This window comes from Jaculus jaculus, chromosome 7 (assembly GCF_020740685.1).
Source record: "Jaculus jaculus isolate mJacJac1 chromosome 7, mJacJac1.mat.Y.cur, whole genome shotgun sequence".
NCBI classification, from domain to species: domain Eukaryota; kingdom Metazoa; phylum Chordata; class Mammalia; order Rodentia; family Dipodidae; genus Jaculus; species Jaculus jaculus.
In genome coordinates, this window is record NC_059108.1 from 38,863,963 (window position 1) to 38,891,788 (window position 27,826).

Sequence of the window (27,826 nt, forward strand, 5' to 3'; positions counted from 1 at the left end):
AAAAAAAAAGGATTTAAAAAGGGTGTGTGGTGGGGCAGAGAGCGTACAAGGAAATCACACAGCCAGCATAGGCTACTTTTCACTGACTTGGTTCTGAAGGCCACTTAATGATGTATTACAATAGAAGGGAACTTTTGATAATACCTCTGATTAAAAACCTAACCATTATCTTTAACAGAAATGTTCCAACGCAACGTAGTTCAGAAGGCCGCAATATGATGTTATGCACAGAGCTATCATTGCTCAATCAACTTTATGTGCTAAGAAGGGAAAGTATGACTTGTCTTTCAGCTTTTGATAGTTCCAGGTCAGATGCAGAACGCCTCGCCTGTGATGCCCCCAGCTGGCCCCTTCCCCGGGCATGGCTGGCAGCAGCGACTTTTGTTCCATCAGGTGGTCCTGTTGTGCCACCCCTCCTTTTTGGCTGCCCTATGCCAGTGGGGCAGCAGGGCATAGCTATTAGAACTGTTTTGTGTCCTCCGGCTCCACATTCCCAGGTTTCTGCTTCCTGAAGGGTTTTGTTAGTTGAGGTCTGTCCTCCGTAGCTAGAAGTCCGTCTGATACTGTCTGTCCCATCTTGAAAAGCGGGTACTTGAAGAGCTTAGATATCGCTCGATTTGTACATATCTGAAAGCAGTCTCGTAATTGGCACGTTGCCAATGGTTTTCTTGAAAAACACTTCTTCTATGGTGGAAGGGCTGATGGAACGTAAAGCTGGCAACAGCAGCAGAAGTTTCCCAAAGCGGCAAGGCTGAGTAGGGTATCTGAAAGTAATGTCAGAGCCCCACACAAATGGGAATTAATATCTTTCACTTGAACACACAATATGCTCTCTTGTGTCACATATGATAGCTACAGTCCTGCAACCCTAGATGAGCACCGCTGTGCCCATTCCTCAGATAGGCTACTTCAGGCACAGAAAACAAAAATGACATGGCCCAAACCACACGGTGACTCTCTCTACATTAATAAAGAGGGTGCATTTGGTTCGGGGGAGCAGTTTTAAGACACCTGATGCTAATTTTAAGCCAAATAATAAACTTAATGTCACCACTGTAGGAAATGACCATGGCATCGATAATAAAGCTGGCAACAGAGTCCACGTTTTTTAAATTCTCAACACTCTTTCACAAGGCCATTTCCCTCAAATAAAATGGCTTCTTTTTCTAAGCAATTCTTCAAATTATTATTCAGGCATTATACTTCGTCACTCTCAGGAATAATTCCATCCTTATTACACTGCAAATTAAAGACTAAGTTCTGTTGGGTGGCACTGCCACCCAACTTTCATGTCAATGAAATTGGCATATAATTAAAGATGTGAGAAATTGCTGAACAATTTCCTTACTTGATGTCCAACACACATCTGTACTCAGATGTGTGAGTTCGGTTTCCTGCTGTCTTTAGATGCCTTTTCCCTGCAGCCCTGACAGACGCCTGCATGCCTCCGTAGCCCCAATGCTTCTCCAGCCATCAGCTTAGAACGAAGCATCATTCCGTACCCTCTACAAGGTGGGCTCCCTCCACTGAAACAGCCCACCTAAAACAGAGCCCTTGGAAACTGAGAGACATCAAATTCCTTCAAAGGAGTTTTCTAGCTGTGTTTAATTGCCTGGTAAATCCACAGAGTCCACAAGAGTAACTTTCATGCCTGCTTCTTAACTTGGGTTCAAGAGGAATCCCTCTATTCAACCAGATATGAAAAGTGTATAATTCTCCCTGGTCACTTCATGTGGCTCTTACACTGCCAAGTTTCATGACCACTCCACGGGCAGCCCGTCAGACGACACTTAATAATTTGGATGGGAAATGATGTTTATCAAAAAAGAAAAACAGCTGGATGTGGTACTTGCACCTGTAATCTCAGCACCTGAGAGGAGAATTGCCATATGTTTGTGGCTAGCCTGGGTTCCAGAGTGAAATACTGTCTCAAAATCAATTAATTACCCGGCATGGTGTCGTATACCTTTAATCCCAGCACTTAGGAGGCAGAGGTAGGAGGATCACTGTAAGGTCAAAGCCACCCTGAGACTACATAGTGAATTCTAGGTCAGCCTGGGCTAAAGTGAGCCCCTACCTTGAAACTACATTCCCCCCCAAAAAAAAAATCAGTCAGGCTGGAGGGATGGCTTAGTGGTTAAGGCGCTTGCCTGCAAAGTCAAAGGACCCATGTTCGATTCTCCAGGACCCACATAAGCCAGATGCACAAGGTGGCACATGCATATGGAGTTTGTTAGCAGTGTCTGAAGGCCCTGGAGTGCCCATTCTCTCCCTGCCTGTCTCTCTCTGCTTATCAATCAATCAATAAATAAAACATCAGTCAATCAATCGATCCCTAAGTTCCATCACTTGCTCTCCTTGCTGAATGTATCTGACAGCTTATCTAGAAAGGAATCCCAAGCTTTGTGTCTTCCTTTCATTCTGGCCACCTCTTTGTTTAGTGGCTCTGTCTCCCTCCCTAGAGACAGAGGAGAGGCAGCTCTGAAGACAGTCAAGGGCAGGCCTGCCACACTTCAGCAGCCGTCCATGTGCTAACTATCCCCATAATGAGAAACAACTTGAGACATAATGTCTTCCAAAGTGGGTGAAGCCAGGCGTGGTGGCACAGCACTCGGGAGGCAAAGGTAGGAGGATAGTGGTGAGTTCGAGGCCACCCTGAGACTACATAGTGAATTACAGGTCAGTCTGGGCTAGCATGAGACCCTACTCAAAAAAAAAAAAAAAAAAAAAAAAAGTGTGTGGATATTGTAGATTCTAGAGACACATGGACAATTAACGTTATTTTGTGTATGTGCATGTGTCCATCTGAGTGTTAGAAATAAACCCAGGGCCTTGTGTAGGCAGGTAAACATTGTGATACTGAGCTACACCCCAGCTTTACCCCTAGCTCTTCATTTTCTATGAATAGGTTATCCACTCATCTGCTGTCTTTTATTCTGTAGGTAGGAAAGGACTGGTTAGTCAGTCAACAAGAACTACCTACTATTTGTGGAGTAGAGAACCATCCAAAAACAATAACAATGTGTTTGAGTGCTCAAAATTATTCTGTAGAATATATACCCCTGACTTCATCTATTAGCATAATGAAGTAGACTTTTTTTTTTTACAGTTTAAAGTATTTTGTATCTATCACATATTCATGATCTCCAATTTGTAATATAGTTTTGTGAAATGCCAGTTCCTGGTCTTTTTATGTCCTAGAAAATTAGAGGAATAGCTTAGAGAGCTATAACAATTACTTCAGTTTGCATGTTAACTTTTCAGTTTAATTTCAGACCTTTCTTTCCTAGACAAGGGAGCACTTAGAGGAAAGAGTGTTCCCTGATTTGAAAGAGCTAAGAAAAAAGGCATAGTCATTTTTGTCATATATGTCACTCTAGCTGGTGCTGGTACGTGAGAGAGGAATTCTCTGCCAAAGCAGATGTCTGGCCAAAGATCATTTTCATATTTGAGGTGGGGAGGAGGAGCAGAGTTTCTCCAAAATACACTGTTCACTTGTGGTGCAATTCTCCCAGACTACCCTATTAGAACCTTCCAGAGTGCCAGGCTCTTGCAGACTCCCCTGGCTCGCTCTCTGGCCCCTCTTTTAACGCCTCCATCAGCTCCTCCACTGGCTTTCTCTGCGCGCACTTTTCCCTGCTAATCTTCCTCCACTATTCAAGGTTCCAATTCACACATCATCTCCTCCATCAATTAACCTCTGAATTTCCCCTCACTTCTTTCCAGCGAGAATGAATTTCTCTTACTCCCACTTTTCTCTCTGGCCTGAAGCAAAGTGATATTGCTGCACACTTTACACAGTGGAAAGGATAGTGCCTTGTTCGTTCTAATAATTCACAACACCCAGCAAAGGCCTGGCTGAACCAATAACTGAATGGCACATCCCTCTCCATTTGGTTTTCCTAATATCCTAAAGGCTCCAAACATCAGAGGTCAGTTGTGTTACACAGGTCAACTTTTGTTTATTTATTTGTTTATTTGAGAGCGACAGACACAGAGAGAAAGAGGCAGAGAGAGAGAGAGAGAGAGAGAGAGAGAGAGAGAGAGAGAGAGAGAGAGAAAAGGTGTGCCAGGGCCTCCAGCCACTACATGAACTCCAGATACATGTGCCCCCTTGTCCATCTGGCTAACGTGGGTCCTGGGGAATCAAGCCTCGAACTGGGGTCCTTAGGCTTCACAGGCAAGTGCTTAACCACTAAGGCATCTCTCTAGCCCACAAGTCAACTTTTAATGTGCTCAAATTATGTACTGCTCCATCTTATAATTCTGAACAAATATTAAGTGCCTGCTATTTATAGTCTGTAAATCAATCAGGATTTTACATTTCAAACCATGGCACTTTACTTTGGAAAACCATATATGCATGTACTATCACTCAAACTGACTTCAATGACATTCCATTAATACGGAACGGTTTATACATTCAGCAGTCAAAAGGGATTTGTGATAGAAATAAGGAGTTCCTAGCAACCTGCATGGATATCACTGACTTGGAATTTCTCTGACTCCTTAGTTGAAGAAGGCCCTAGTGGCCTCTACCTATATATGTACTTAACTCCACCACAGTGAGGTCCAGGCTGAGATGATTAGGATAGACTTCCTAGGGACCCTCTCAATTCTATTGTGACCTCAGAGCTACCACAGTCCTTACTTGGAAAGCTAGAGCGATTCCATTGCTCTGTTTTATTGTTTTTTAAGGTAGGGTCTCGTTCTAGCTTGGACTGGCCTCAGAATTCACTATGTAGTCTGAGATGGGTAACTCGCAGAGATCCTTCTGCCCTTGCATCCTGAGAGCTGGGATTAAAGGCATGTGCCACCACGCCTGACTTTTTTGTTGTTTGTTTTGCATCTGAAAACCCACATCTCTTGGTAAACTTACCCTGTTCTGAGCCTGGGAGGGCTTTTCTGGTGTTAGAGAGTTTCTAAGAGCCAACGCCTGCCTTTGCCTGAGGCCACTGCTTGGACAGAAGCCACCTGATGGGTACTAGCCCTCAAGAGAACGCAGTGGATACAGATCACCAATGCCAAGCAATCGGTCTGGCAGGGGAGGGTGTGTGTGTAAAGATGCCTCTCTAGAAAGCCCTCTGGTCCTGGTACTTGGGATTGGCATCTGAAGAAAGACACTTGCCTTCTTTCAAGGATGATCTGGCCACTGTCATCGACTTAATGTCTCGGGCTTCCTTTCTGACCTTCCCCACACTCAGGTGTATAGCCGTTTTGGTTGACCCTGTTCAGCCCTCATGGCTGCACTGAGTCCAACACTGCTTCTCCTCTGATCACTTCATTCAATTTGCTCCTCTCACCCAGCCCGAGAGATAGGTTAGGACATAACTGAAATAACTGGCTGCCAACAGGATAATTAGTCACCATGCTTGAACTGGCTTCTCACTGCCTACTGGAACGTTCACACTGAAGGCAATTTTCTCAAGTACATGTTCAAGGCCAACAATGCTCACCTGGTGTGGATGTAGCTGTTGAGAGTCAGCTGAGCCTCATCTTGGAGAGCCGCAATGGCAGCGGCATTCCGGAAACTTCTCAGCTCTGAACCACTGTGTGTAGGAACTAGAAATGAAGATCAGAAAACGGTAAGAGACAGCACAGCACGTTCTACAGAAACAGGAGGTGCCTGGGAAAACACAACTCTGAAAGTGGGTGCCCACAGGGAGGGCATGCAGGTCCCCCAGGACTATGGAAGATGGCAGGCGATGGGGTTGTCTGCCTCAGTGTAACAACTTCCTTGAAAACATTATCTTTTTTTTTTTTTTTACTCCACAGGTCTAAACTATACTGACGAGATGGCAAGCTGGAGGAGGAGGGGACACAGGGGTCTGTGTGTACGTACCGGCTTTGAAAGTGACAATGCATTTCAGACAGGCAAACTCGGTGGCATCTAATCGGAGCTGTCGAAACCGAGCCACCACCTCTTGTAAAGCCTGTATTTCAGATATGATCTTGTTCAGCTTCTGGGATTCTGTGTTGTCACTGTTCATGCCTAGAATAAAAATCTGGGATAAATACTCTAATATGAAGGCATTTTCATGATTTAAGATTGATTTTTGACAAAATCTTGCATATCAATATCTATCTATTCAACTGTCACTCTAAGATATCTGATTCCATGTAAACTGGCTATATTGTATGAAAGTTAATATAAAATCTTCTCTTGGATGATAACAAACACAGTAATTTGCATTTAAATAACAATGCAAGCAGTCATGAATACAACAAAACAACATTATTTGCATTTAAATATAGATTTATAAATGACAGGTATACTCTATTGTTCAGCAGGAATTTGTTATTCTTTACATGTTGTTCTTTTTTCAGTAATGTATTTTTATGGTAATTTCTACAACAAAGTCATTAAATTGAGCAATTCTTACCAGATACAGCCAGTAGAGTGTTAGCATCAACCGGAATGGCCCATTGTGCTATTCCTAGAACAAACAGTTCTCTCCAAGCATCTTCCAAAAGCATCAGCTGTCATACAATAGATGTATAATATAATATAGTGTGTCATTTATAAATTTATAAACAATTTCCATATGTAAATTTCCATTATTTTAAAGTGTTTTCAATGCCTGTCTCGGTGGATTTTTTTTTTCTAAATAGTTTTCATTTTCTCTTATTTCCCATATTTTCCCTTTGAAGAGGTGCCTATAGATAAGCACATGCATTTCAGAGTCAGCCATTCCAACTCCTCAAAGTTTATTTCCCCCAGAAAAGGATTAACCCCTCACATCCTTGCAGCCACCCTGACTGACCATCTAGAAACTTCTCCAGAGACCTAAGCTCTATTGAAATGCCACCAGCACTGAGCCAGGTGGATTCCCCTGTTGCAAAATGCTGGTGTCCTAGAGGCTGAGAATTCCTGATTAAGCTTGTAGGTTTGGATGCTCATATTCCTGGAGGACTGAGGGAGATGGTGCGGGGGGGGGGGTGGAGAGAGAGAGAGCGGGGTGGGGGGGGAATATCACTAATTCCCAAGAGGCCTGTGGGGAAAATCAGGGTGTAATTACATGAATTGGGTTTTGCTGAGTTTACCTCATCTCTCTGCCTGATTTTTCTGAGATTTATAAGTGGATAGCATCAAGGTGCTTGTCAGTTCTATTCTAATAAAATGTGCTTTTGAATATTTAAAATGAAACTCTATTGCCTTTTTTAAATTAATGTATGACTCCACTTCATGGCAGTGGGCTCACTGCTGAAAGGTTTCCACCAAAAGGCTAAGTGGGCAGACAGGAAGTGAATTTTATTTGCATGAGAGTCTACAAATACTTGTTTTGAGAAAAGACAGCCAATTTACACACGTGTGTGTGCACCTGCACCCAGAACACAATATTAAAGCCAACTGCCTACCAATAAACCTAGTCAAAGATAGGAACTAACAATCTTGGGTGGGGGGGGGGGGAACTCTACTTTTGAAAAATCTCGCCAGATGTGATGGTGCTGGATGATGTATATGAAAAAAAAAATTCTTTCTGAAAGCTAAGCATCATGAAGGCCTGTAACTAAAATTACAATTAGATCAAAAGACTTAATATTTCAGGTGCTTTATTACTTTTCTTCTTAATGCATTAAGTCCAGGAAATGATTGTTTTAAATGCAAGTAGGTTAATAATATCTAATTCTGGTCATATTTCATGCTAGAAGATTAAACGTATTTAGCACATTGTCCAGTCCTTCTGAAGAAAACATATAAAAGACACTGCTCTTTAATCCCAGCATTCGGGAGGCAGAGGTTGAGGATCACCATGAGTTCGAAGCACCCTGAGAATACATAGTGAATTCCAGGTCAGTCTGGACTAGAATGAGACCCTACCTCATCACCACCCACCCCCCAAAAAAACAAGAATGCCATGGTTTTCTTGGTTAGAAATGAACTGAAGAGCTGGGTGTGGTGGCGTACACCTTTAATCCCAGCACTCGGGTGGCAGAGGTAGGAGGATTGCCATGAGTTCAAGGCCACCCTGAGAGTACACAGTGAATTCCAGGTCAGCCTGAGCTAGAGTGAAACCCTACCTTGAAACCCACCCTCTCCAAAAGAAAGAAAGAAGAAAGAAAAAAAGAAAGAAAGGAAGGAAGGAAGGAAGGAAGAAAGAAAGATACTGTTTTTATAACTACTTGTGAGGGCCCAGTGCTAGAGCACCTGCTTAGCATATGCAAAGCCCTGGATTTGAGTCCAGCACCAGAAAAGAAAAACACACAACAATTATTTATGAGCCCCTTGGGAAAATTTTGTTAATTTCTTTTACTTGTAACAGCCAATAGTTGTGAACATTCAATTTTTTTTTCTTTCTCTTAAGATTAGAAAAATTCTGTCAAGGGCCATTTATGATATTCCTAACAACAAATTTCTGGGGCTTGATATAATGTACCTTTTAGCCATATATAATTTTCTTATCTGTAGATGTCCTTTATAACCACAGAATTATGTAAAATGCCTATTTGTTTACAAAATCTCTAAAAGCAAATTGAAGAGATATCAGCAGTTATAGGTGCTTGTTTGCAAAGCCTGCCTGCCCAGACTCAATTCTCCAGTATCCCCTTAAATACAGATGCACAAAATGGTACGTGCATCTAGAGTTTGATTGCAGCCCTGGTGTATACAAATAAATAAAAAAATAAAAAAAAAACCCAACAAGTCCTGGGCCTGGTATAGTGGTACACGCCTTTAATCCCAGCACTCAGGAGGCAGAGGTAGGAGGATTGTCATGAGTTCAAGGCCACCCTGAGACTACATAGTGAGTTCCAGGTCAGCCTGGGCTAGAGTGAGACCCTATCTTGAAAAAAAAAATCTTGGGCTGGAGAGATGAGTTAACAGTTATGGTGTTTGCCTGCAAAGCCAAAGGACCCAGAGTCAACTCCCTAAGACTCATGTACACCAGATGCACAAGGGAGGGGCGCGTGTGTCTGGAGTTCCTTGGCAATGGTTGGAGGCCCTGATTGCCCATTCTCTATCTGTCTCTTTTTCTCTTATTCTCTCTCCGAAATAAATAAATAAAAAGAAAATTTTTTTTCAAAATCTCTAAAAGCACTTAATGAATCAAGAAGGATGGGACTGGGGATGTGGCACAGTAGTAGTGTTCCTTAGAGGGATGCCCTGGGTCTCTAGCACCCCATAAAACAGACCAACAAGAATCAAAAACAAGGGCTGGAGAGATGGCTTAGTGGTTAAGCGCTTGCTTGTGAATCCTAAGGACTCCAGTTCGAGGCTTGATTCCCCAGGACCCACGTTAGCCAGATGCACAAGTGGGCACACGTATCTGGAGTTCGTTTGCAGTGGCTGAGGCCCTGGCACACCCCTTCTCTCTATCTATCTGCCTCTTTGTCTCTCTCTATCTCTCTGTCACTGTCAAATAAATAAATAAAAATGATTCAAAAAATATTTTTAAAAAAAGAATCAAAAACAATATGAGGGGACTGGAGAGATGGCCCAATCATTAAGGCACATGCCTGCAAAGCCTAAGGATCCAGGTTTGATTCTCCAGGACCCACATAAGCCAGATGCACATGGTGGCTCATTTGCCTAGAGTTTGTTTGCAGTGGCTCGAGGCCCTGTTGTGCCCATTCTCTCTCTCTCTCCCTCTCTCTGTCTCAAATAAATAACTAAATAAAAACAATATGAGGGCTAGAAAGATCACTCAGTGGTTAAAGCACTTGCCTGCAAAGCCTTACGACCCAGGTTCAATTCCCCAGTACCCACGTCAAGCCAGATGCACAAAGTAGCACATGCATCTGGAGTTCATTTGCAAAGGTTGATGGCCCTCGTGTGAGCATACTCTTTCTATCTGCCCCTTTTTCTCCTTCACCATCTCTCTCAAATAAATAAATATATTAAAAACAAATAAATAAAACAAAAGCCAATATGAGTGTGCAGTTGGTATGCCACGAATGCCTTGATCCAAACACTGATGATCCAATGGCCAAAACTGTGAGGATCACAATGGAGGATATCACACTGAGAACATGAAATGGTGAGGCTGGTTCCAAAGAAGTCTCTTGAGGGAATACTTTTTTGTACCTTCCATTTCTCTGAGTTCCAATATGTTTTACAATTTTTATCTATTCTAAAGATATATAAAGAGAGAAAGAGGGAGAGAGAGAGGGAAGAAAAAAAAATGGGCGCCACAGGGTCTCCAGCCATTGCAAATGAACTCCAGTTGCATGCACCACCTTGTGCGTCTGGCTTACATGGGTCCTGGGGAATCAAACCTGTGTCCTTTGGCTTTGTAGGCAAGCACCTTAACAACTAAGTCATCTATCCAGTTCTCTCCCCCACCACCCTTTTTTTTGCTTTCTTGAGGTAGGGTCTTGTTCTAGCCCAGGCTGACCTGGAATTCACTATGTAGTCTCAGCATGACCTTGGACTCACAGTGATCCTCTATCTCTGCCTCCCAAGTGCTGGGATTAAAGGCATGCACCATCAAACCTGGTTTGTTTTATTTTATTTTTTGAGAAAAAAAAAAAAAACATTCACTATGTAGCCTGGGCTTGGCTTTAAACTCAAGTTTCTCCTGCCTCTGCCTCCCAAATAAGCAAAATATTTTTAAAGAGAGCATTTAGATTTTAAATTTGATGTTCCAATTAAACTAAAAAAAAAAAAGGATATATATATTTTTTTTCGAGGTAGGACCTCACTCTATCCCAGACTAGGATAACCTGGTAGTCACTATGTAGTCCCAGGATGGCCTCAAACTCATGGTGATCCTCCTACCTCTGCCTCCCAAGTGCTGGGATTAAAGGCATGCGCCAATACGCCCAGTGAGATAATGTTTTTGAAAATATGTTTTTCATAAGTACAGCTTTCTTGAAATAAATCACTAATGATTACATAGATAGGCTATTTTGAATCTGTAAGATAATACTGGTAGGACAAAAGTAGCTTTCTTACTACTATTTGCTTATTTGTGAGAAAGAGAGAGAGAATGAATATGGGCATACCAGGGCTTCCTGCTGCTGCAAACAAACTCCAGTTTCAAGTGCCACTTTGTGCATCTGGCTTTACATGAGGTTTGGGGAATCGAACCTGGGCTGCCAGGCTTTGCGAGCAAGTGCCTTTAATTGCTAAGCCATCTCCCCAGCCACCCACTGCTGTTAAGAATGCATGCCTGCCTCGTGGATCTGGGCAAGCAATGTCATCTTATAATAAGGCTAAGTACCGCTGCTTCATTTCCACCTGCTCAGTGCCCTGTTGGTCATACCTGGTCTTGCAAAGACAGTGTGGAAAAGGCTGGCACACTCTTTGCCCATTTGATGCTCATAAAGAGAAGCCTTGCAGCTGATTCACACACTGACTCAGTGGCCACTTCGTAGAGATACATCGGGGTGCCGTTCACTTCATGAGGGTACTGGGATGAGAAGGAGGAGAGGGAAAAAACCATAGCTTTGTAAGGGAAGCCAACCGTTGATTCTCTGATTCAATCAGGGGAGGTGGTGGAAAGGAATCTGGAGGCTGTGCTTAAACATGCTGTTGCCATCAGTGGGTAAAAGCCAAACATTGCCATCTGTAGAGTTTGGGAAATGATGCCTATCCAGAGGAGGCCCATTTCCATTCTTTGAGGGCCTCTGCCTTCCCAGAGGGGTGTCTGGCTTTTCTGTCCCTTGCAGCAAATTTTTCTTGGGCTGAGCCAAGTGCCAGGCCTGGCCCTCAATTTAAACAAGAGCTGCTTGCATTTGTGTAAATAAAAATAGATGTGAAAAAAGTATAAATTAATAGGCACCCCATACACAAATATGCATGAGTATTTTTAGAAAGGATTAGTATATTATGGAAATATTTCAATTAGACATCTTAATCATTCACAGAACATTCCCATTCATAACTGACAACATATTCATAACATTACTTTTCTGAGCTTATTATACACATCAAGGGTAAGAAAGCAATATTAAATATTGTGCTTGTGTATGTGCCCAGGTGTCTGGCTTTCCTGCAGTGGGGGGCTGCAGCTGGTCTCCTCTGGGGAAATCCTAGGCTCTTCTCCCCAGGGGAGCCACTCGGGGCCTTGGGAAGGAATCAGCTGGTGGCCTGGGACGCAGTCCCTAGGTGGCAGCCTTTCTAGGTGGTTCAGGCTGTGGTCCTTACTAACAGGGCCCGGCCTGGTGGTGGCTCAGAAGTAAGGACAAGAGGGAGAATGCAGCCAGAATCCATGTGAGCTCCGCATCTTTCTCTCTCTTGCCCTGGGAACGAATCCCTTTGCTACGACGACAGATAACCAGAGATGAGCGACCCACGGGGGCTCTTCCTCCGGCTGGAGCTAGTGTAGTAAAGCAATGGTTCTCCTCTGTTCTCTTGGGGGGACACCTAAGGTTTAGATCGCCTCACACCCACAACCAGCAGTGGTTGTTTCCTAAAGGATGAAAGTTTCAGGCCTCCACCCCAAACCTGCGGAGAAGGAGTTTTGGGGAGGGGAGGAGGCGGGATGGGGTCGGGAGGCCTCTTTTGCACCCGCGCAGGGTGCACACTAAACGCGGGCCCCCTTGGCTCATCAGGAGAGAGGAGGAGGCCCGGGCCCGGACCCCATCACGTCTGCGAAGAGCTGGCTGCTCGGACCCCTCCGGGCTGGGCGCAGCACTGACCTTGGGCGTGGGCTGCGCCAGGCTCACGAGGGTCTGCCGCTCCGGGGTGGCGGTCACCGCGGCCAGCTCCAGACCGTGCGGCTCGAGCTGCGTGACGGCCGTGAAGAAGGCGGGGGCGGGCAGCGCGGCCGACGGGAAGTGCGCGCCGGCCCCGTTCTCCTCCTTGTGTCCTCGGAAGTACAGGGCCACCTGCTTGCGGATGGTGGACGTCCGAGGGCCCCGCTCGTGCTGCACGGCTGCGGGGACAGACGCCCGGGATCAGAGCCTTCGGCGGCGACACGGGGACGCTGCCCGCCCCGCCTCCGAGGCCGCGTCTGCACCCGCAGGGTTTACTCGAGAGCCCAGTCGGAGGGCGCAGGGCACGTGGGGGGCCTGGGCTCGTGGAGACCCGCGTCATCCTACAGGTAAGGGTCAGCAAGCCGAGGAAAACAGGAACCCGCGACCAAAGGGCCACAGTAGTGGTCCAGGCTCGAGAAACACAAGGTGTGTCCTCCTCATTCATGCAGGGGAAACAGAGATCTGGGGCTGGAGGGTGCTCCACAGTCAAGAGAGGGAGCCCCAAAAGCACAGCCAGGCCCGGAAGGTTCCAGCTCCTCCCAGAACGACTGCCCCCACCTCAACGCCTCCCCCACAAGTATGGATTGGCCTCCAAATGCCCCAGGAGAAAGGGACCCCAACCCCAGGGGGATGGGACGAGAGAGCGAGCGAGCGTGAGCGGGGAGAGAGAGAGAGAGAGAGAGAGAGAGAGAGAGAGAGAGAGAGAGAGAGGGAGAGAGAGAGAGAGAGAGAGAGCGAGCGAGCACCGGCCTCCAAGTGTGCTTGGAGGAAGGCAGGGGAGATGTAACAATTACCACCAACAGTTTAAACAAACAAATTAATTCAGGGTAATCTTCCTCCCGCCGAGCTTGACAACTTGTCAATACACCAGTGCAACAGGTTGGATGCTCCCGGCTGCTTCCTGCGCCCCGCCCTGAGGAGGGATGCCTGGCCTTGGAGGTAGGCTGGGTGCCTCCCTCTGCCACTGCAAGGCCCTCCCTGGGCCCTGTCCCCAGGTCCCCACTATGTCCTCCTGCCCAGGGTCCGATCTCCAGCCAGGCCTTTGGACACCCCTGCCATATCAACAGGGTCTGCAGCGTGGACTGCTCTCCTTATGCTCAGGAGCTGTGTGAAGGCCCAGTTCTGGTCTGAGCCCCAGGGGTGCTGTGTGTCAGGGCACCCACGGGCAGCGTCATCCTGTTCCCTAACTCCTTTTTTTTTTTTTCCTAATTTCTGTAGAATTGAGGAGGGGGGGAAACGTTAGAAAATTCCAATGCTATACTGATTTTGGTAAATTGTGAACTTGCCCACAGGGGCTTGAAATTTCCCCTTTTCCGATCTCTCTACTCTCTCCTCCAAAACACCACCATCTCTCACCCTCCCGTGGAGACCCCAGGAAGGGCATGTGCTCAGCGAAATCCTGGGAGCACTGCGATGGGCTTCCAGGACTTAGGGTGTCAGGCAGGAAATATCTCCTATCTTCCCTGCTGTATGGATTCCCCCAGCGCGGCCTCAGGGAGTGTGGTTTGGGGTGCAAATCTCCCAAAGTGGGAATGGACCTTGTCCTAAGGAATTTATTAGGGTGGGCCAGGACTACCCCCAGACAGGCTAAGACTGAAAACCAGAGGCCAATTCCCAGCATCTGGAAATGATTTGCATGCATACGAGCCCCTAGTATTTTCTGTACATATAATTTGCTTACTACTCAATCAACATTAGAAGAATAAAGACATGGACTGATTACCGTCTTTGTTCATGTTGACTTCCAAACACTTCTTCAGCCGACAGGCCCTGCACTGGTTTCTGTGAGTCTTGTCTACTGGGCAGCCTCCCTGGAACAGAATAGAAGCAGTAAGAGGCCCGCAGGGCATTTAGGTGGGGATGAGAATCCAGTGATTGGTGGCCCTGTTGGGGACCCCTCCTGGTCACAGACCCTGGAGCAAAGAGCTAAGAGCTGAGACCCACTAACTGGGGTGGAGGAAGCCTTGGACACAAGAAAGGTCAGGTAGAGAAGGGGCTGGAATGTTTCCGGGTGGGACAGGAGGGCCAGTCTACAACCCTGTGGAGGCCAAGCAGGAAAAGTCTTCCTGATGTGTTGGATTAGTCAGGGTTGGGGGAGGGCAACCTTTGCCAGTCGGAGTGGAGGACCTAGGATAAGTCTTTTCAGGACCCAAGACAGCGACCCTGCTGGTACCAGCTGGCCCATATTTCTCAGCCTTTAAGGTTTTAGAGCCAGCTTCCGAGTGAACCCCTTGATGGGACAGATAAATCATTCCCACTTATTCTTCGCTTCTCTGTACCCTCCTTTTTGCTTTTGTACTTGAAGCCATCCTTAGACAACCAGCATGCAGAAACAACTCTCTGGTTCTACAGACTGGCCTCCACCCAGGTTCACAGAAACAGCCACTGCTGGAAAGTGGGGTAGAAACCAGTGTTTAGTTGGCCAAGTCCAACAGAAAGGGAGGCTGGGAAGGGCAGAGCGGAGGCCCTGGGAGAAATACAGGAGGATATGTTATAAACGCTGCAAAAGATATATGGGGGCGGGAAGATGGCTTAGTGGGTCAAGAGGCTTGCTTGCAAAGTTGGCCAGCCCAGGGTTCAATTCCCTGGCTACCCATGTAAGCCAGATAGGGGTTTGTGTGCATAGCAAGGGATTCTGGCATGGACACACACATACATATATGTATGTACATATGTATGTGTGTGTGTATATGTGTATATATATACACACACACACATACATACACACACATATACATATACATACACGCACACACACATATATATATACATATATAATTTGAAGAATATACTATAGATTAACATAACATGATAACTGTTAGATAATTGCTGCTTTAGAAATATTTATCAGACAGGAATGAGAAAACAAATGTCTTACCTAATACAGTTTTCTGGGAAAAAAAAATGGCCATAAAAACAGAACATTTGGGCGTGAGAGATGGCTTAGTGGTTAAGTCACTTCTTGAAAGCCTAATGGACAGGTTCAAATCCCCAGTACCCATGTAAAGCCAGGTGCACAAGGTGGTGCATGCATCTGGAGTTCATCTGTAGTGGCAAGAGGTCCTGGTATGCCCATTTTAGCTCTCACTCTCTGGCCTTGTAATAAATATTAATAATCACAATAACAAGAATATTAGGCCAGGCATGGTAGTGCATGCCTTTAATCCCAGCACTAGCGAGGCAGAGGTAGGAGGATTGCTGTGAGTTCAAGGCCATCTTGAGACTACATAGTGAATTCCAGGTCAGCCTGGGCTAGACCGAGGCCCTGCCTGGGAAAAACAGAAACAAAAAACCCAGAACAGTTACAGATTAAGCTTCTCCCAACCCCGTATTCAGTGTTGGGATGAACACGACACTTTGTGCCTTGTAGGCAAGCTCCCATTAAACTATGTCCTCATATCTTGGGATTTTTTTTTTGAAAAAAATAAAACTTTTTCTTTATTTATTTATTCATGAGGAAAGGGAGATGGAGGGAAAGAGAGAAAGAAAAGAAAGGAGGAGAAAGAGACAGAGGAGGGGAGAGGAAGAGGAGGAGGCCAGAGCCTCTTGCCACTGCAAACAAACTCCAGATGTATGCATCAATTAGTGCATCTGGCTTTACATGGAAAACTGAGCCTAGACCTATAGATTTTGCAAGCAAACACCTCTAACTGTCGAGCCATCTCTCCAGCCTTCGTCTTACGTAGTTTTTGTTGTTTTTGAGGTAAGGCCTCACTATAGCCCAAGCTGGCCTTGAACGCAAGTGATCCTCCTACTGCTGCCTCCTTAATGCCACCATGCCCAGCTCACATCTTGGGTTCTTAAAAATATTTTATTTACTTATTTATTTATTTTGAGGGAAAGAGGCAAATAGAGAGAGAATGGTCATGCCAGTGCCTCTAGCCACTGCAAACAAACTCCAAATGCGTGTACCACCATGTACATTTGGCTTATGTGGGTCCTGGGGAATTGAACCCGAGTCCTTAGGCTTCACAGGCAAGGTAGGGTCTCACTCTAGCCCAGGCTGACCTGAAATTCACTATGGAGTCTCAGGCTGGCCTCTAACTCACAGCAATCCTCCTACCTCTGCCTCCCAAGTGCTGGGATTAAAGGAGTGTGCCACCAAGCTTGGCCATCTTGAGTTTTTGAGACCAGGACTTGCTACCATAGCTCAGATTGAACTTGAACTTGCTGTGTACTCTAGGCTGGTCTCAAATTTGTGACCTCCCTGCCTCTCTCTACACAATGCCAGCATTAGAGCCAGCTCAGATAGTTTCTTTTGGAATTTATCCAGTGTTCATGTCCCTACTGAGGGGACAATATACCTAAATACAAATTTTTGTTTTGAGATGCTGGGACTAGAACCCAGGGCTGAGTAATGACTTTGCCACTGAGCTACACATATAGCCATTTGCATGAGCATTTTACACACAGAAAAATATTTTCATATATATACATACATACATATATATATATGTATATATATATATTTGGTTTTTCAAGGTAGGGTTTCACTGTAGCTCAGGCTCTCCTGGAATTCACTATGTACTCTCAGGGGGACCTGGAACTTATGGTGATCCTCCTACCTCTGCCTCCCAAGTGCAGGGATTAAAGGCCGGCGTCACCACGCCTGGCTATTTTCATCGTTTTTTAAAGGCATGTGCCACTACACCTGGCCCTAATATTTATTTATTTATTTATTTATTTATTTATTTATTTATTTATTTATTTATTTATTTATTTATTTGAGGTGGGGAGGGAGAGAATGGGTACACCAGGGCCTCCAGCTACTGCAAATGAACTCCAGTAACATGTGTCACCTTGTGCATTTTTCTAGGTGGGTCCTGGGGAATCAAACCTAGGTTCTTTGGCTTTGCAGGCAAGTACCTTAATCGCTAAGCCATCTCTCCAGCCCTTGCTTCATCTTTTTTTTAAGAAATATTTTATTTTTTTATTTATTTGAGAAAGAGAGGGAGAGAGAGCAAAAGAGTCAGAGAGAGAGAATGGGCATGTCAGGGCCTCCAGCCACTGCAAACAGACGCCAGACGCATGTGCCACCTTGTACATCTGGCTTATTGGGTTCTAGGGAATCGAACATGGATCCTTTGGTTTTATAGGCAAATGCCTTAACTGCTAAGCCATCCCTCCATCCCCTCTTGCCTCATCTTTAATATCATTATCTCTGGAGTTGGAATGAGTATATTTACCTCCTGAGATGTTCATGAGGGAAAATTATACACAAGAATGTGGTGTTACATGGGTATGGTGATACACACCTTTGATCTCAGTGCTTGGGAGACTGAGGCAGGAGGTTCCAGGCCAGCCCAGGGCTACAGAGTGAGTTCCAACTCAGTTGAGTTAGACCCTGCCTCAAATGTGCCTCAAAAGTATTTATTCATATATGTGTGTGTATATATATATATATATATATATATGTATGTATGTATGTATATATATATATATATATACATACACACACACACACACACACACATACATACATACATGCATGCATATTTGGTGTTTCAAGATAGGGTCTCACTCTATCCCAGGCTGATCTGGAATTCACTATGTATCTCAGGGTGGCCTTGAACTCACTGTGATCCTCCTTCCTCTGCCTCCCAAGTGATGGGATTAAAGGCGTGTGGCCACCACGCTGGGCAAGAATGCAATTTTATATAACCTCAATTCTCCAGTTGAAAACATGCTGGCTTGCAACTGAGTGGGGGAATGTGGTTCAGTGGCAGAGCACATACTGAGCATGCATATGCACCAAAACCAGACAAAAATATGTGAACTTTTAAAAATGAACATGAACAAACATTGATTATAATTTCTAAATGTCTGCATTACTAATCAATACAAAACTAAAATATTTTTATCTAGCCTTAGGACAAAAGAAAGGAAATATAGAAATTTTAGGTTTTTGATTTTTTTTTTTTTTAGGTAGGATTTCACTCTAGTTCAGGCTGACCTGCAGTTTACTCTGTAATCCAGGCTGGCCTCAAACTCAAGGTGATCCTCCTACCTCTGCCTCTCGAGTGCTGAGATCAAAGGCATGTGCCAGGCAAAATTTGAGATTTATTTATTTATTTAGTTAGTTAGTTATTTAGTTAGTTAGTTATGTTTTTCAAGATAAGGTCTTGCTGTAGGCCAGGCTGACCTGAAATTCACTCTGTAGTCTCAGGGTGGCCTCAAACTCACAGCAATCCTCTTACCTCTGCCTCCTGAGTACTGGGATTAAAGGTGTGTGCCACCATGACCAGCTATTTTTTGGTTTAAGAGCACTCTTCAGGGTATCTTTAGCCAGTGTTATAATTCAATGCAAAGAGGTTTAATGAGCTTATTATTGCGGGGTGTTGTGGTGCATGACTTTAATACCAGCACTCGGGAGCCATTGGTAGGAAGATCACTGTTTGAGGCCAGCTTGGGACTATAGAATGAGTTTCAGGTCAGCCTGGGCTAGAGCAAAATTCTACTTCAACAAATAAAACAAAGAAAGAAAAGAACTTGTTATTAAATATAATCAAATGTCCGATGTTAGTGGTCTCTTCCTCACTATTCTGATAAACATGCAAATAGAAAATGGAACTCACCAGTTCTTTGGTGTGTCTTCAGGCCACATGAAATGTACATAAAGTGGCACATATATTCTCTTTGCAAAGAGATGCAGGCTTTATGGATCTGTCTCCACTCCTTTTCATGTGCTTGGACTGACATGACTATGTTGGAATTGATAGCCATCTCCTTTAGCAACACTAAGCTTAGCACCTGAGATTTCCCAATTCTTTGTTGCATACAAGTAAAAGATAATCTAACCTGGCATGGTGGCCCAATGCCTTGGACTGAGGCAAGAAAATCATGAGGTTGAAACCAGCCCGAGCTATATAGCGAGACCTGTCAATAATAATATTCTGAGTGGGAGCCTGGTCAAATCTGACACTCCACAGAATCCCAGATTTGTAGAGCTACCGGGGTACAGTTTTGTGTGTGTGTATAATGTGATATGTCCATAAGCTAGAGACTGTGTACACAGCTAAGTAGGTGAGAGGGCTGGAGAGGTCAAAATAACTATCCAAATGCATGTGTCATCTTGTATTTGACACTCATCCAAACCTAGCAGGAATGTGTATAAGCACGCATGCCATCTGAATAAATCACAGTAGGACTGAAGAGCCAGAGATGGCTTTATGGTTAAGGCCTTGCAAAGCCTGTTGGCTTGAGTTTGATTCCCCAATACCCACATAAAACCAGATGAACAAAGTAACACATGCCTCTAGAATTCTTGTGCAGCTGCAAGAGGCATGCCCATCTTCTCTTTCCCTCTCATAAATAAATAAACAAAAATATTTTTAAAAGTATATAAATAAATAAACATATTTTAAGAGTATTTGTATTTGTTTACTTGCAAGCAAAGAGAGAGAGAGACACAGAGAGAGAATGGGCATAGCAGGGCAGCCAACCGTAGTAAATGAACTCCAAATGCATGTGCCACTGTGCCTCTGGCTTTATGTGGGTACTGGGGAATCGAACCTGGGTCCTTAGGCTTTGCAGACAAGAGCCTTAACTGCTGAGCCATCTATCCAGCCCTAAGTAAATATTTTTAAAGGTCACAGTGAGTTGCTAGCACCAGACAATGGATTCATGTCTGCCAGCTGCACTAATTAGTGGAACCCTTCATCATTTGGTAACCAGAGGGTGGTTCCTGACTAAGGGGCTCTCATGGATCTTCCCAGGCAAGGCTGCCATGCAGAGGACAAGCAGAGCATAGATCAGAAGACTGGTCTTCTAGGGCCACGTAACCTGCTACTGAGCTGAAGGCCCAGTCAGTGGGGGGGGAGCGGGGTTCGCTCACTTTGGCTGAGCTCAGCTCATCCCTGACAGCCTTGTCTCTGTGAAACAGCTGTCTGCTGGAAACCAAACCACGAGCAGTCAGGCTGTCTTGCGAGCAGGGAGGGAGGAAGATACAGGAAGGTGAGAGGGTCACCCATCACACCGCAATTTGAGTTTTCTCTTCTTGCTTCCCTGGCCCGTTTCTGACTAGGCCCAGCTAAAGTTACATGGATGCAGAGCCTCACCACTTGCACATGCCTGGAGCAGCCTGCTTCTTCAGGGCTGAAGGGGCGCAGGGCCTGGCAAGCAGCACCTGTCTCCCAAGGAGCCATCACTCACCTTGGAGTCTGGGCTAAAGGTGGGCCTGACTCAAATGAGTTAGGATTAGGAATGGGGTGCAGTGGGCAACAAGATGATACGGCTTATTCTCCCTTTCTCCCTCTCTCTCTCTCTTATTTAAAAAAAAAAAATTTAGCTGGAGAGATGACTCAGGCTTGCTTGCAAAGCCTGACTGCCTGCATCCGATTCCCCAGTACCCATATGAAGCCAGAGTAGCGCATGCATCCAGATTCCTATGCAGCAGCAGGAGGTCCTCGTATACCCAATTCTTATTCTCTTTCTCCTTGCAAATAAATGAATAAAAATATAAAAACCATATGATTTATTTATTTGGGGGGGGGGGAGAATATGTGCTCCAGGGCCTCTTGCCACTGCAGAGGAACTCCATATGCACCAGGCTTTACATGTGCACTTGGGAATCAAACCTGAGCAGGCAGGCTTTGCAAGCAAGTGCCTTTAATGGCTGAGCCCTCCATTCTCCTTTCTACTTGTGGTCTGGAGTCTAAAGTTCCTCAGGTCCTCCGGGTGGGCTTCACAACCAGTAGGTGTGGGACTTACTCATTGTCAAAATCTGGCAAGAGGGTTTTTTTGTTTTTTGGTTTTTTTTAAAGCCTTGGAAGCCTATGGTTGTTTAAGACTCCCTTCTGCAGACTCATCTTTCTTCCCTTACCTTATCTGGGCTTTCCACAGTCGAAGGGCCTCCCAGAGTTGAGTCAGGAAGGACGGGACAGGATAGGAGGAGGCTGAGTCAGGCTTCTCTTCTGCCTCAGAAAGTAAAAAGGGGTGCTGGGCAGAAAAGAGGGGGAAAGCAGCGCGGTGGGGGGAAGGAGGGGGGAGCCTGACTGTGCTGAAGCCGAGAGGAAGGAAGGAAGGTACCTGGTTTCCAGACTTGCACACGTACGTCCTATTCCTTCGGATACTCCGCTTGAAGAAACCAGAGCAGCCGTCACAAGCATAGACCCCGTAGTGTTTCCCGGAGCTGCGGTCACCACACACTTTGCAGGGGATATCTAAAATGCGGCCTGAAATGGCAGGGAAGACAAGGAGAGGTGGGAAGGAGCAAGAGGAGAAGAGAGAGAGAAAGAGAGAGTGGAGCTAAGCAATCTGACCTCTGAGGGGATTAGCATGGAAGCTGCGGTAAAAGCAAATAATGAAGTGATTTTATAGCCAAACTTTTTTTTCCTTGAGCAAGTGTCAGTTTCCTACAATGAGCATTATTCATGCACCGCTACATGTATTTGGGTCCCCTCTAATCGCCGAGACCCATTTTGGAAGAAAAGATTACAGCAGGCCCGGGTGGCGGCAAGGCCTGCCACTGCCTTTCTGCTCCCAGGAAGGTTTGGCTGCGTCCCTCCTCTGGCTCTTGCTTTTAAACAGAAAAAAAAAAAAAAGTTGTGTGAGCGAAGCCCGAGGAGACAAACTTGAAATATAAAAGGGGAAAGAAGAAAAACAAACAGGGCTGGAACCGGGGATGGCAGCTGGAAGGCCTTGGAGCTTTCTATGAGCTCTGCAGTTGTTATGATTAGGATTATTATTGTGATGCTAATACTCAGATTATTAACGATAATAAGGGTAGTGGTAATGCTCAACTTTCTCTTTACCTATTAAAAATGTTTGGTGGATCACTTTTGAGAAATTGTTTCTTTTAGGAAAAAAAAATTTTTTTTTCCAAGAAGTAGCACAGGTCTGGGCAAGGGAGAGGAAGAAAGCAAGCTGTGACTCTCTTGAGAGGGTATCTTGGGACATCCTTTCTCCCCTAAAGACTGGCCTCGCCCGATTGGTCCAGTGTGCGGCTTCCTAAGACTTTTTCCACCTCTGGCAAAGGCGGAAAACAAAAAAAAATATTTTGGCTTCAGTTTCTCTAGGATGTCTCTATCCCGGGACTCCAGCTCAGGACAACTTTCCTTGGAATCCCCCACGCCTAGGCTGGTTACCATCCCAGGAGGAAGAAAGTAGGTGACAATTGAGAAAGTGAGTGGGGTGGTTTTTCCTCTCAGGTTCATATCCAACAAGTGCCTGGAATGATTTACAGGGACTCAGAAGTCCTTCCTCCTGAAAACAATGGGAAATTTTTGACAAGTGTGTGCACTTTAAGGAAAAAAAAACAAAAAACAAAAAACGAGCTAATGACAGTTACGATTTTCCCATCGCTACGGGTCCAGAAGTCTCCATTGGAGGCCCAGGCGATCTCAGACCTGGGGTGTGTGCGTGGGTGGGGGGAAGCTGCCCCGGGAGCGCCCAGGTCCGGGGATGGCGAGAAGCGGGAGTGAGAAGGTACCGACCGGGCCGGCGCAGCCCGGGAGGTGAAGGCCCAGCCGGCCGGCCGAGGCCCCGAGGCTTCGGAGGTGGATGCAGAACGTCTCAGTGTGTTGGCAAGCCCCGGCTGCATCCCCCCAGGTGGAGGGGGAGGAGGGAGGACCGGGCAGGGGGAGGTCGGTAACGACCGGGCTCAGCCGGGGTAATTACAACCCCGCCGCAGCACCTGCCTATAGAGCCACCAGTGACCCGTCAAAAAGAGTAGCATGGGAATTCGGACGGCGACAAAGGCAGGCGGGGGAGGCGCTGCGCGCGGCGGCCACCGCCTGGGCGCCCCCCGGCTCCCGCAGGGCAGGCGGGAGGCTGTGCTGGGGGAGGAGGGGCTGGAGGGGCCGCCGCGGGCCTGTCCCTCCACCGGCTGGCCTGTCACTCGGCCCCCCGAAGGACTCGCAGGAGCCTGGGTCGCGGGCTCTGCCGCCCCGCACCCCTTCTGGAAGCAGTAAACTGGGGTCTCCTGGTTTTGCAGCCATTCCCGTCTGCCGAGCACACGCTCTGGTCGTCCCGGGGTGTGTGGGGGCGTGTAGAAGGCACAGCAATACTGTCGCACCCAGCTGTCCTCTTCACGGTGGCACTGACGAAGATGACACAATGAACTCTTCGGGGGAGCACTGGTGGGCCCTCTCCCCGCCCCCCCCCCCCAATCCAGTCAGGAAGCCAGGGACATAGATCTCTGGAGAATCCACTGGGGACAGGGCGAAGACCACTGCGGGATCGGTGACCCTTCTTCAGCCATCTCATGGGCTGCAGCTCGTCCTTGCACCAGGATCACCCTTGGAACGAGGGCAGATGCAAGGCACAGGAGGGAGGGCCTCGAAAATTCCAGGGCATTGCCGTGGTCTGCGCCTCAGACTGCACCACCAGCCACATTAAGGTGACTTGGGGTCACAGACAAGCTGGTTGACCTGTGGCAGAACTCCCCTCATTTAGCAAGCCCAGTGAGCTTCGACTTGAGGCGAAGTGGTGGTGGTGGTGGTGGGGGGAATCCCGTAGCTGGAAAACCGTTCTTAACTTCCCTCCCCAGGGGGTCCCTGGGGCTTTTTGTGTGTCATAATTGCCTAAAGATATATGGCAGCTTCGATTACTGTAATCACCATCAGAGGCTGTTGAAAGAAGTTAGTCTGGGCTCCAGGGGTGACTGGCCAGGGTCTCGTTACCACCCAGGAGGGGCTCCGAGTGACACAGCTCTGCCCTCCAACCGCGCGAAGCCAAGCGCAGGGGGAGATGCAGACCGCCCAGCCCTGCCCGGTCCTGACCCTCCCGGCTGCTGGCCAATCCCTTCGCCGGGGCTGAGGGCCGCGGGTTTCTGAAGACCGCCTGGATTCAGCCGGCTACGACCAGGAACTGCCCTTAAAATTATTTTATTTATTTATATATTTATTTTTTTACTGCCTGAGCAACTTCTAACAGAGTTGCCCGGCCTGCAGGCCTCCAAGGCCAAAGTCAAGCTTGGCAAATTAGAGAGCTCTTTAAGTTTCCCCAAGGTGCCCGCACTGCACCGGGCCACCAATCAAGAGGATTCTCCAGCGTCTAGTTCACGGAGCCAGGGGGCAGTAACAGCCGCCCCCTCCCCCCAGCAGAGGTCCCTTCTTCCCTCTTTCTGGGGCCTCACCTTTCTAGCTTGCTGGCCAGGGCATCCCAAGGGGGTGGGGGGGGGGGGGGGTGAATGGAGTCGCAGGCTCCACACTTGCAGGGACGAAGTCCGGGGCCTGTCCCAGGATGAGGCCCGGAGGCCTGCTCGGACCCCAGGGCTTTGGCTTTTGCAATCGAGACATGGAATGCAACAGCAAAAGCCTCCTGCTTCCCTTGGGCAGGACACGCACCCTGAGGACACTGGCGACGAAAAAGCGAGCTCGCTTCTTTTAGCCGGGGGACAGCTGGGGACAGGGTAGGCCCAAGGCTCACAGAAACCGCAGCCCTTTCAAGAGCTGGCTGAGCACTGCGGCTGCGGTTCAGGCTCCTTCCCTCCGCTCTGCCCTCGCTCTCTGGACACCCTTTCTTTTTGCTGTTTTATTGCGTTTGTTTGTTTGTTTGTTTACATTGACTTTGCTCTACTTTTTAAACAGCGGCACTTAAGCCCAAACAAACAGACAAAATGAAACGCAACCTTTTCCATGTAGGGGTGGGAGGAAGGGGCGGGCACTGCATCCTCCCCCAGTGGGACTTGAGTATCCCGGACTCTCCCAACTTTGAAAGAGTGGGCACAATGCGGGAGAAGGAGGGGGAGGGGACGGCCGGGAACGCACTGAGCGCCAAAAAAAAAAAAAAAAAAAAAAAATGTTACAGGCGAAAATAAGGTGATCGGCTGGCGGACTCGAGGATGCGGGCCCCTAAGCAGTAGCATCCCCAGCCGGCGGTGGACCTTAGCACCCACCGCAGCCGGTCCCGGGGGAAGGCGGGAACTGCGAAGCCCCGGGGAGCTCGGAGAACCCCCCGGCGGCGCCTTCCCAAAGGCGGCTTCAGGCCTGCACACTGCCCGGTCCCACCGGGGCCGCACGCAAGTGCCCTCGCCTGTCCAAGGAGCCCTGCACTCCCGAGTGGGGTGGCTACAGAGATTAGCTGCGCCTCGGCGACCCGTGGGAGAGGAAGTTTGGAGGAAGGGGAGAAGCGCCCCGAGGGACCAGGCCGCTCCCGGCCGCCTGTGCCGAGCTCCCCGCTCCAAAAGTCCTCGGGATTAAGGATTTGGTTCTGTCTTTGCTCAAGTGGCTCGCCATACTTTAAATTCCCCAGTTATGACCTACACGGATTTAGGATTAAGGAAAATGTGACTTTTACATTGTTTCTGCTTCCCAGTTTGCAGGATTATTTGCAATAGCTAGAAACGGGGTGCAAAGCATTCCATTCAAATCCGCTTTGCACGGACGGAGTTGCTTTGGAGCTGGGAGTTTGGAGCGGGTGGGTGGACTGTGCGGCCGCCCGGGGCTTCGGCCCGGTTCCCGCCCCCCCCCGCACCCCAACTCACCCCTCCTCCCACCCTCCGCACCTGGCGGCTAAATGGAAACCAGTCGCAGGACGGGTGGGCTGCGCAGGTCGCAACCTCCCCAACAGGCTAGAGAGACGGGAATGCAAACCATCCAGAAGCAACGAAGTCGCTGTCCCCTTTCCACGAAACGCTCCAACTCGCGGTCCCAGAGGAGCTGGGCCGAGGGCACACGCCCGCCTGGAGCCCCTCTCCCGGGGTTCGGATCCGCGGGGTTCCGGGCTGGACCTCCCCCGCCCTCCTTAGGCTGCGTGCCCGGGCCACCCCCGCCCCCCGCGACCGCTCGAGAGGTACCCACTTGTTGATCCGGCCGGCTTGCTCATGCTGGCGGTCCCGGGGCGGAGCGGTTGGTGGGCACTGCCCGAGTCCCGGCCGGCAGCGGCCGTCTCGCTGCCCGGCGCCCCGGCTCTCCACACGCCCTCCAGCCTGCGAGGCTCTCGGGGCTGGACAGGTGGAGATCGGTCGCACCCTGTCCCCCTCTCCGAGAGCTCAGAATTCGTTCCACGGTGGAAATGTAAGCATCCTTAAGTTTTCTTCCCGGCTCTTGCAAAAACTGCAGCTGCTGGGAAATGCGGCTTGATGTGGACACGCGCGTGAACAGAAAGATGGAGAGATGGACAGGCAAGCCGAAGAAGGGTTAAGGAGAGCACAGGGGCGGGTGGGGGGATATTGAAGGACAGAGATGGAAACACGAAAACGGTCTTCCTACGGGGCAGAGAGGGCAAGATCGCCCTCTTTCCCCATGCCTGTCACTCGCTTTTCAGTGTCTTCCTGTGCGCAGACACGCAGATCGAGACGGACTGCAGGTCTCCGGAGAACACAGCAGCGATCGCCGAGGCCGACGGGGGGTCCGCGCTGCGGGGAACCCCGGCGCCCCGTGGGGACACTTAGATGGCTGGGGAATCTTGCGTGGGGACAGAGGCGGCCGGGTCTGGGCTTCCAGGGACAGCTGTGCACGCAGCAGCGAAGGGTCCCCGAAGTTCATTACCCTGTGACTTTGTGCCTGTCGCTGAGGGCTGGGTACCCTGTAATATCTCCAGAAGCGCTCTGACAGGCAGCCGCGGGGAGGGGAATAGGGCGTCCCTGGCCCACTTAGCTTTTCCCCCAACTCCTGGCGGGGTCTGACGTCAGCCATGTGCGGGGAGGAGATGGGGAAGAGGGAGGGGGTTAAATGCTAATGATATTAATGAACCTCCAAGCGGCTCCCAAAGAAAATGCAGGCGCTCTAGCGAGCTGACGAGTTAGAGTGTGAATATGGGAGTGCGGCTCGGTGCGTGAGTGATGGGCGAGGACCGCGCTGCTCTTGTAATAAAAATGAATTATCATTATATTTCATGGCAAGGGAGAAGGGGAGGGGTGTCGGGGCTTCCTCAAAACGCTTCCCCCCCCCCCACAGAGTGGCAGACAGATAGATTCGTGGAAGAAATTGGGTAGCTGTTGTTTGTGTGATTGTGCGCGCGCCGGACACGGCCATGTGAGTTGGTTCATTGTTGGTCTCGTGCCCCTTCTGTTGGGTAAAACTTGGATCTGCCCCCGAGGTGAGTAATTTCTTCATTTTGCAACTATCTATGGAGAGTCAGGACTGAGGACGCTGTGCGTGGAGTAGGGCCTGGGATGGGGGGTCTTCTGGAGGCTGTGAGATCCTGTGGCCTTCGCGTGGTGGGTTCGGGCACCAGCCGCGCGCAGCGCGGTGCCAGGCCCTCCTCAGCAAACCCGGCCCGCCCAGGGCTGCTCGAAGCTCCC

The 27,826-nt window shown here is 48.0% G+C and overlaps 1 protein-coding gene across 1 annotated transcript; it reads right to left on the minus strand.

Annotated features, from left to right (window-relative positions):
* Nucleotides 1-27,176, minus strand: Nr2e1 (nuclear receptor subfamily 2 group E member 1). Its single transcript, XM_004660612.3, has 9 exons — nucleotides 26,382-27,176; nucleotides 21,667-21,812; nucleotides 14,363-14,450; nucleotides 12,583-12,818; nucleotides 11,205-11,351; nucleotides 6,384-6,480; nucleotides 5,843-5,992; nucleotides 5,457-5,562; nucleotides 1-764 (listed from the first exon to the last, which is right to left on the minus strand). The coding sequence occupies exons 1-9, from the start codon at nucleotides 26,404-26,406 to the stop codon at nucleotides 602-604; spliced, it is 1,158 nt and encodes a 385-aa protein (XP_004660669.1). The 5' UTR covers nucleotides 26,407-27,176; the 3' UTR covers nucleotides 1-601.
* Nucleotides 27,177-27,826: the final 650 nt, after the last annotated feature.

Excerpts from the sequence above, each read along its gene's own strand:
- Nr2e1 (XM_004660612.3), bottom strand. The coding sequence starts at position 26,406 with ATGAGCAAGCCGGCCGGATCAACAA. Across the intron at positions 12,819-14,362 it reads AGTCAACATGAACAAAGACG|CCGTGCAGCACGAGCGGGGC; the intron begins GTAATCAGTCCA and ends CTGTCCCCGCAG. Across the intron at positions 765-5,456 it reads AACAGCTACATCCACACCAG|ATACCCTACTCAGCCTTGCC; the intron begins GTGAGCATTGTT and ends CATTACTTTCAG.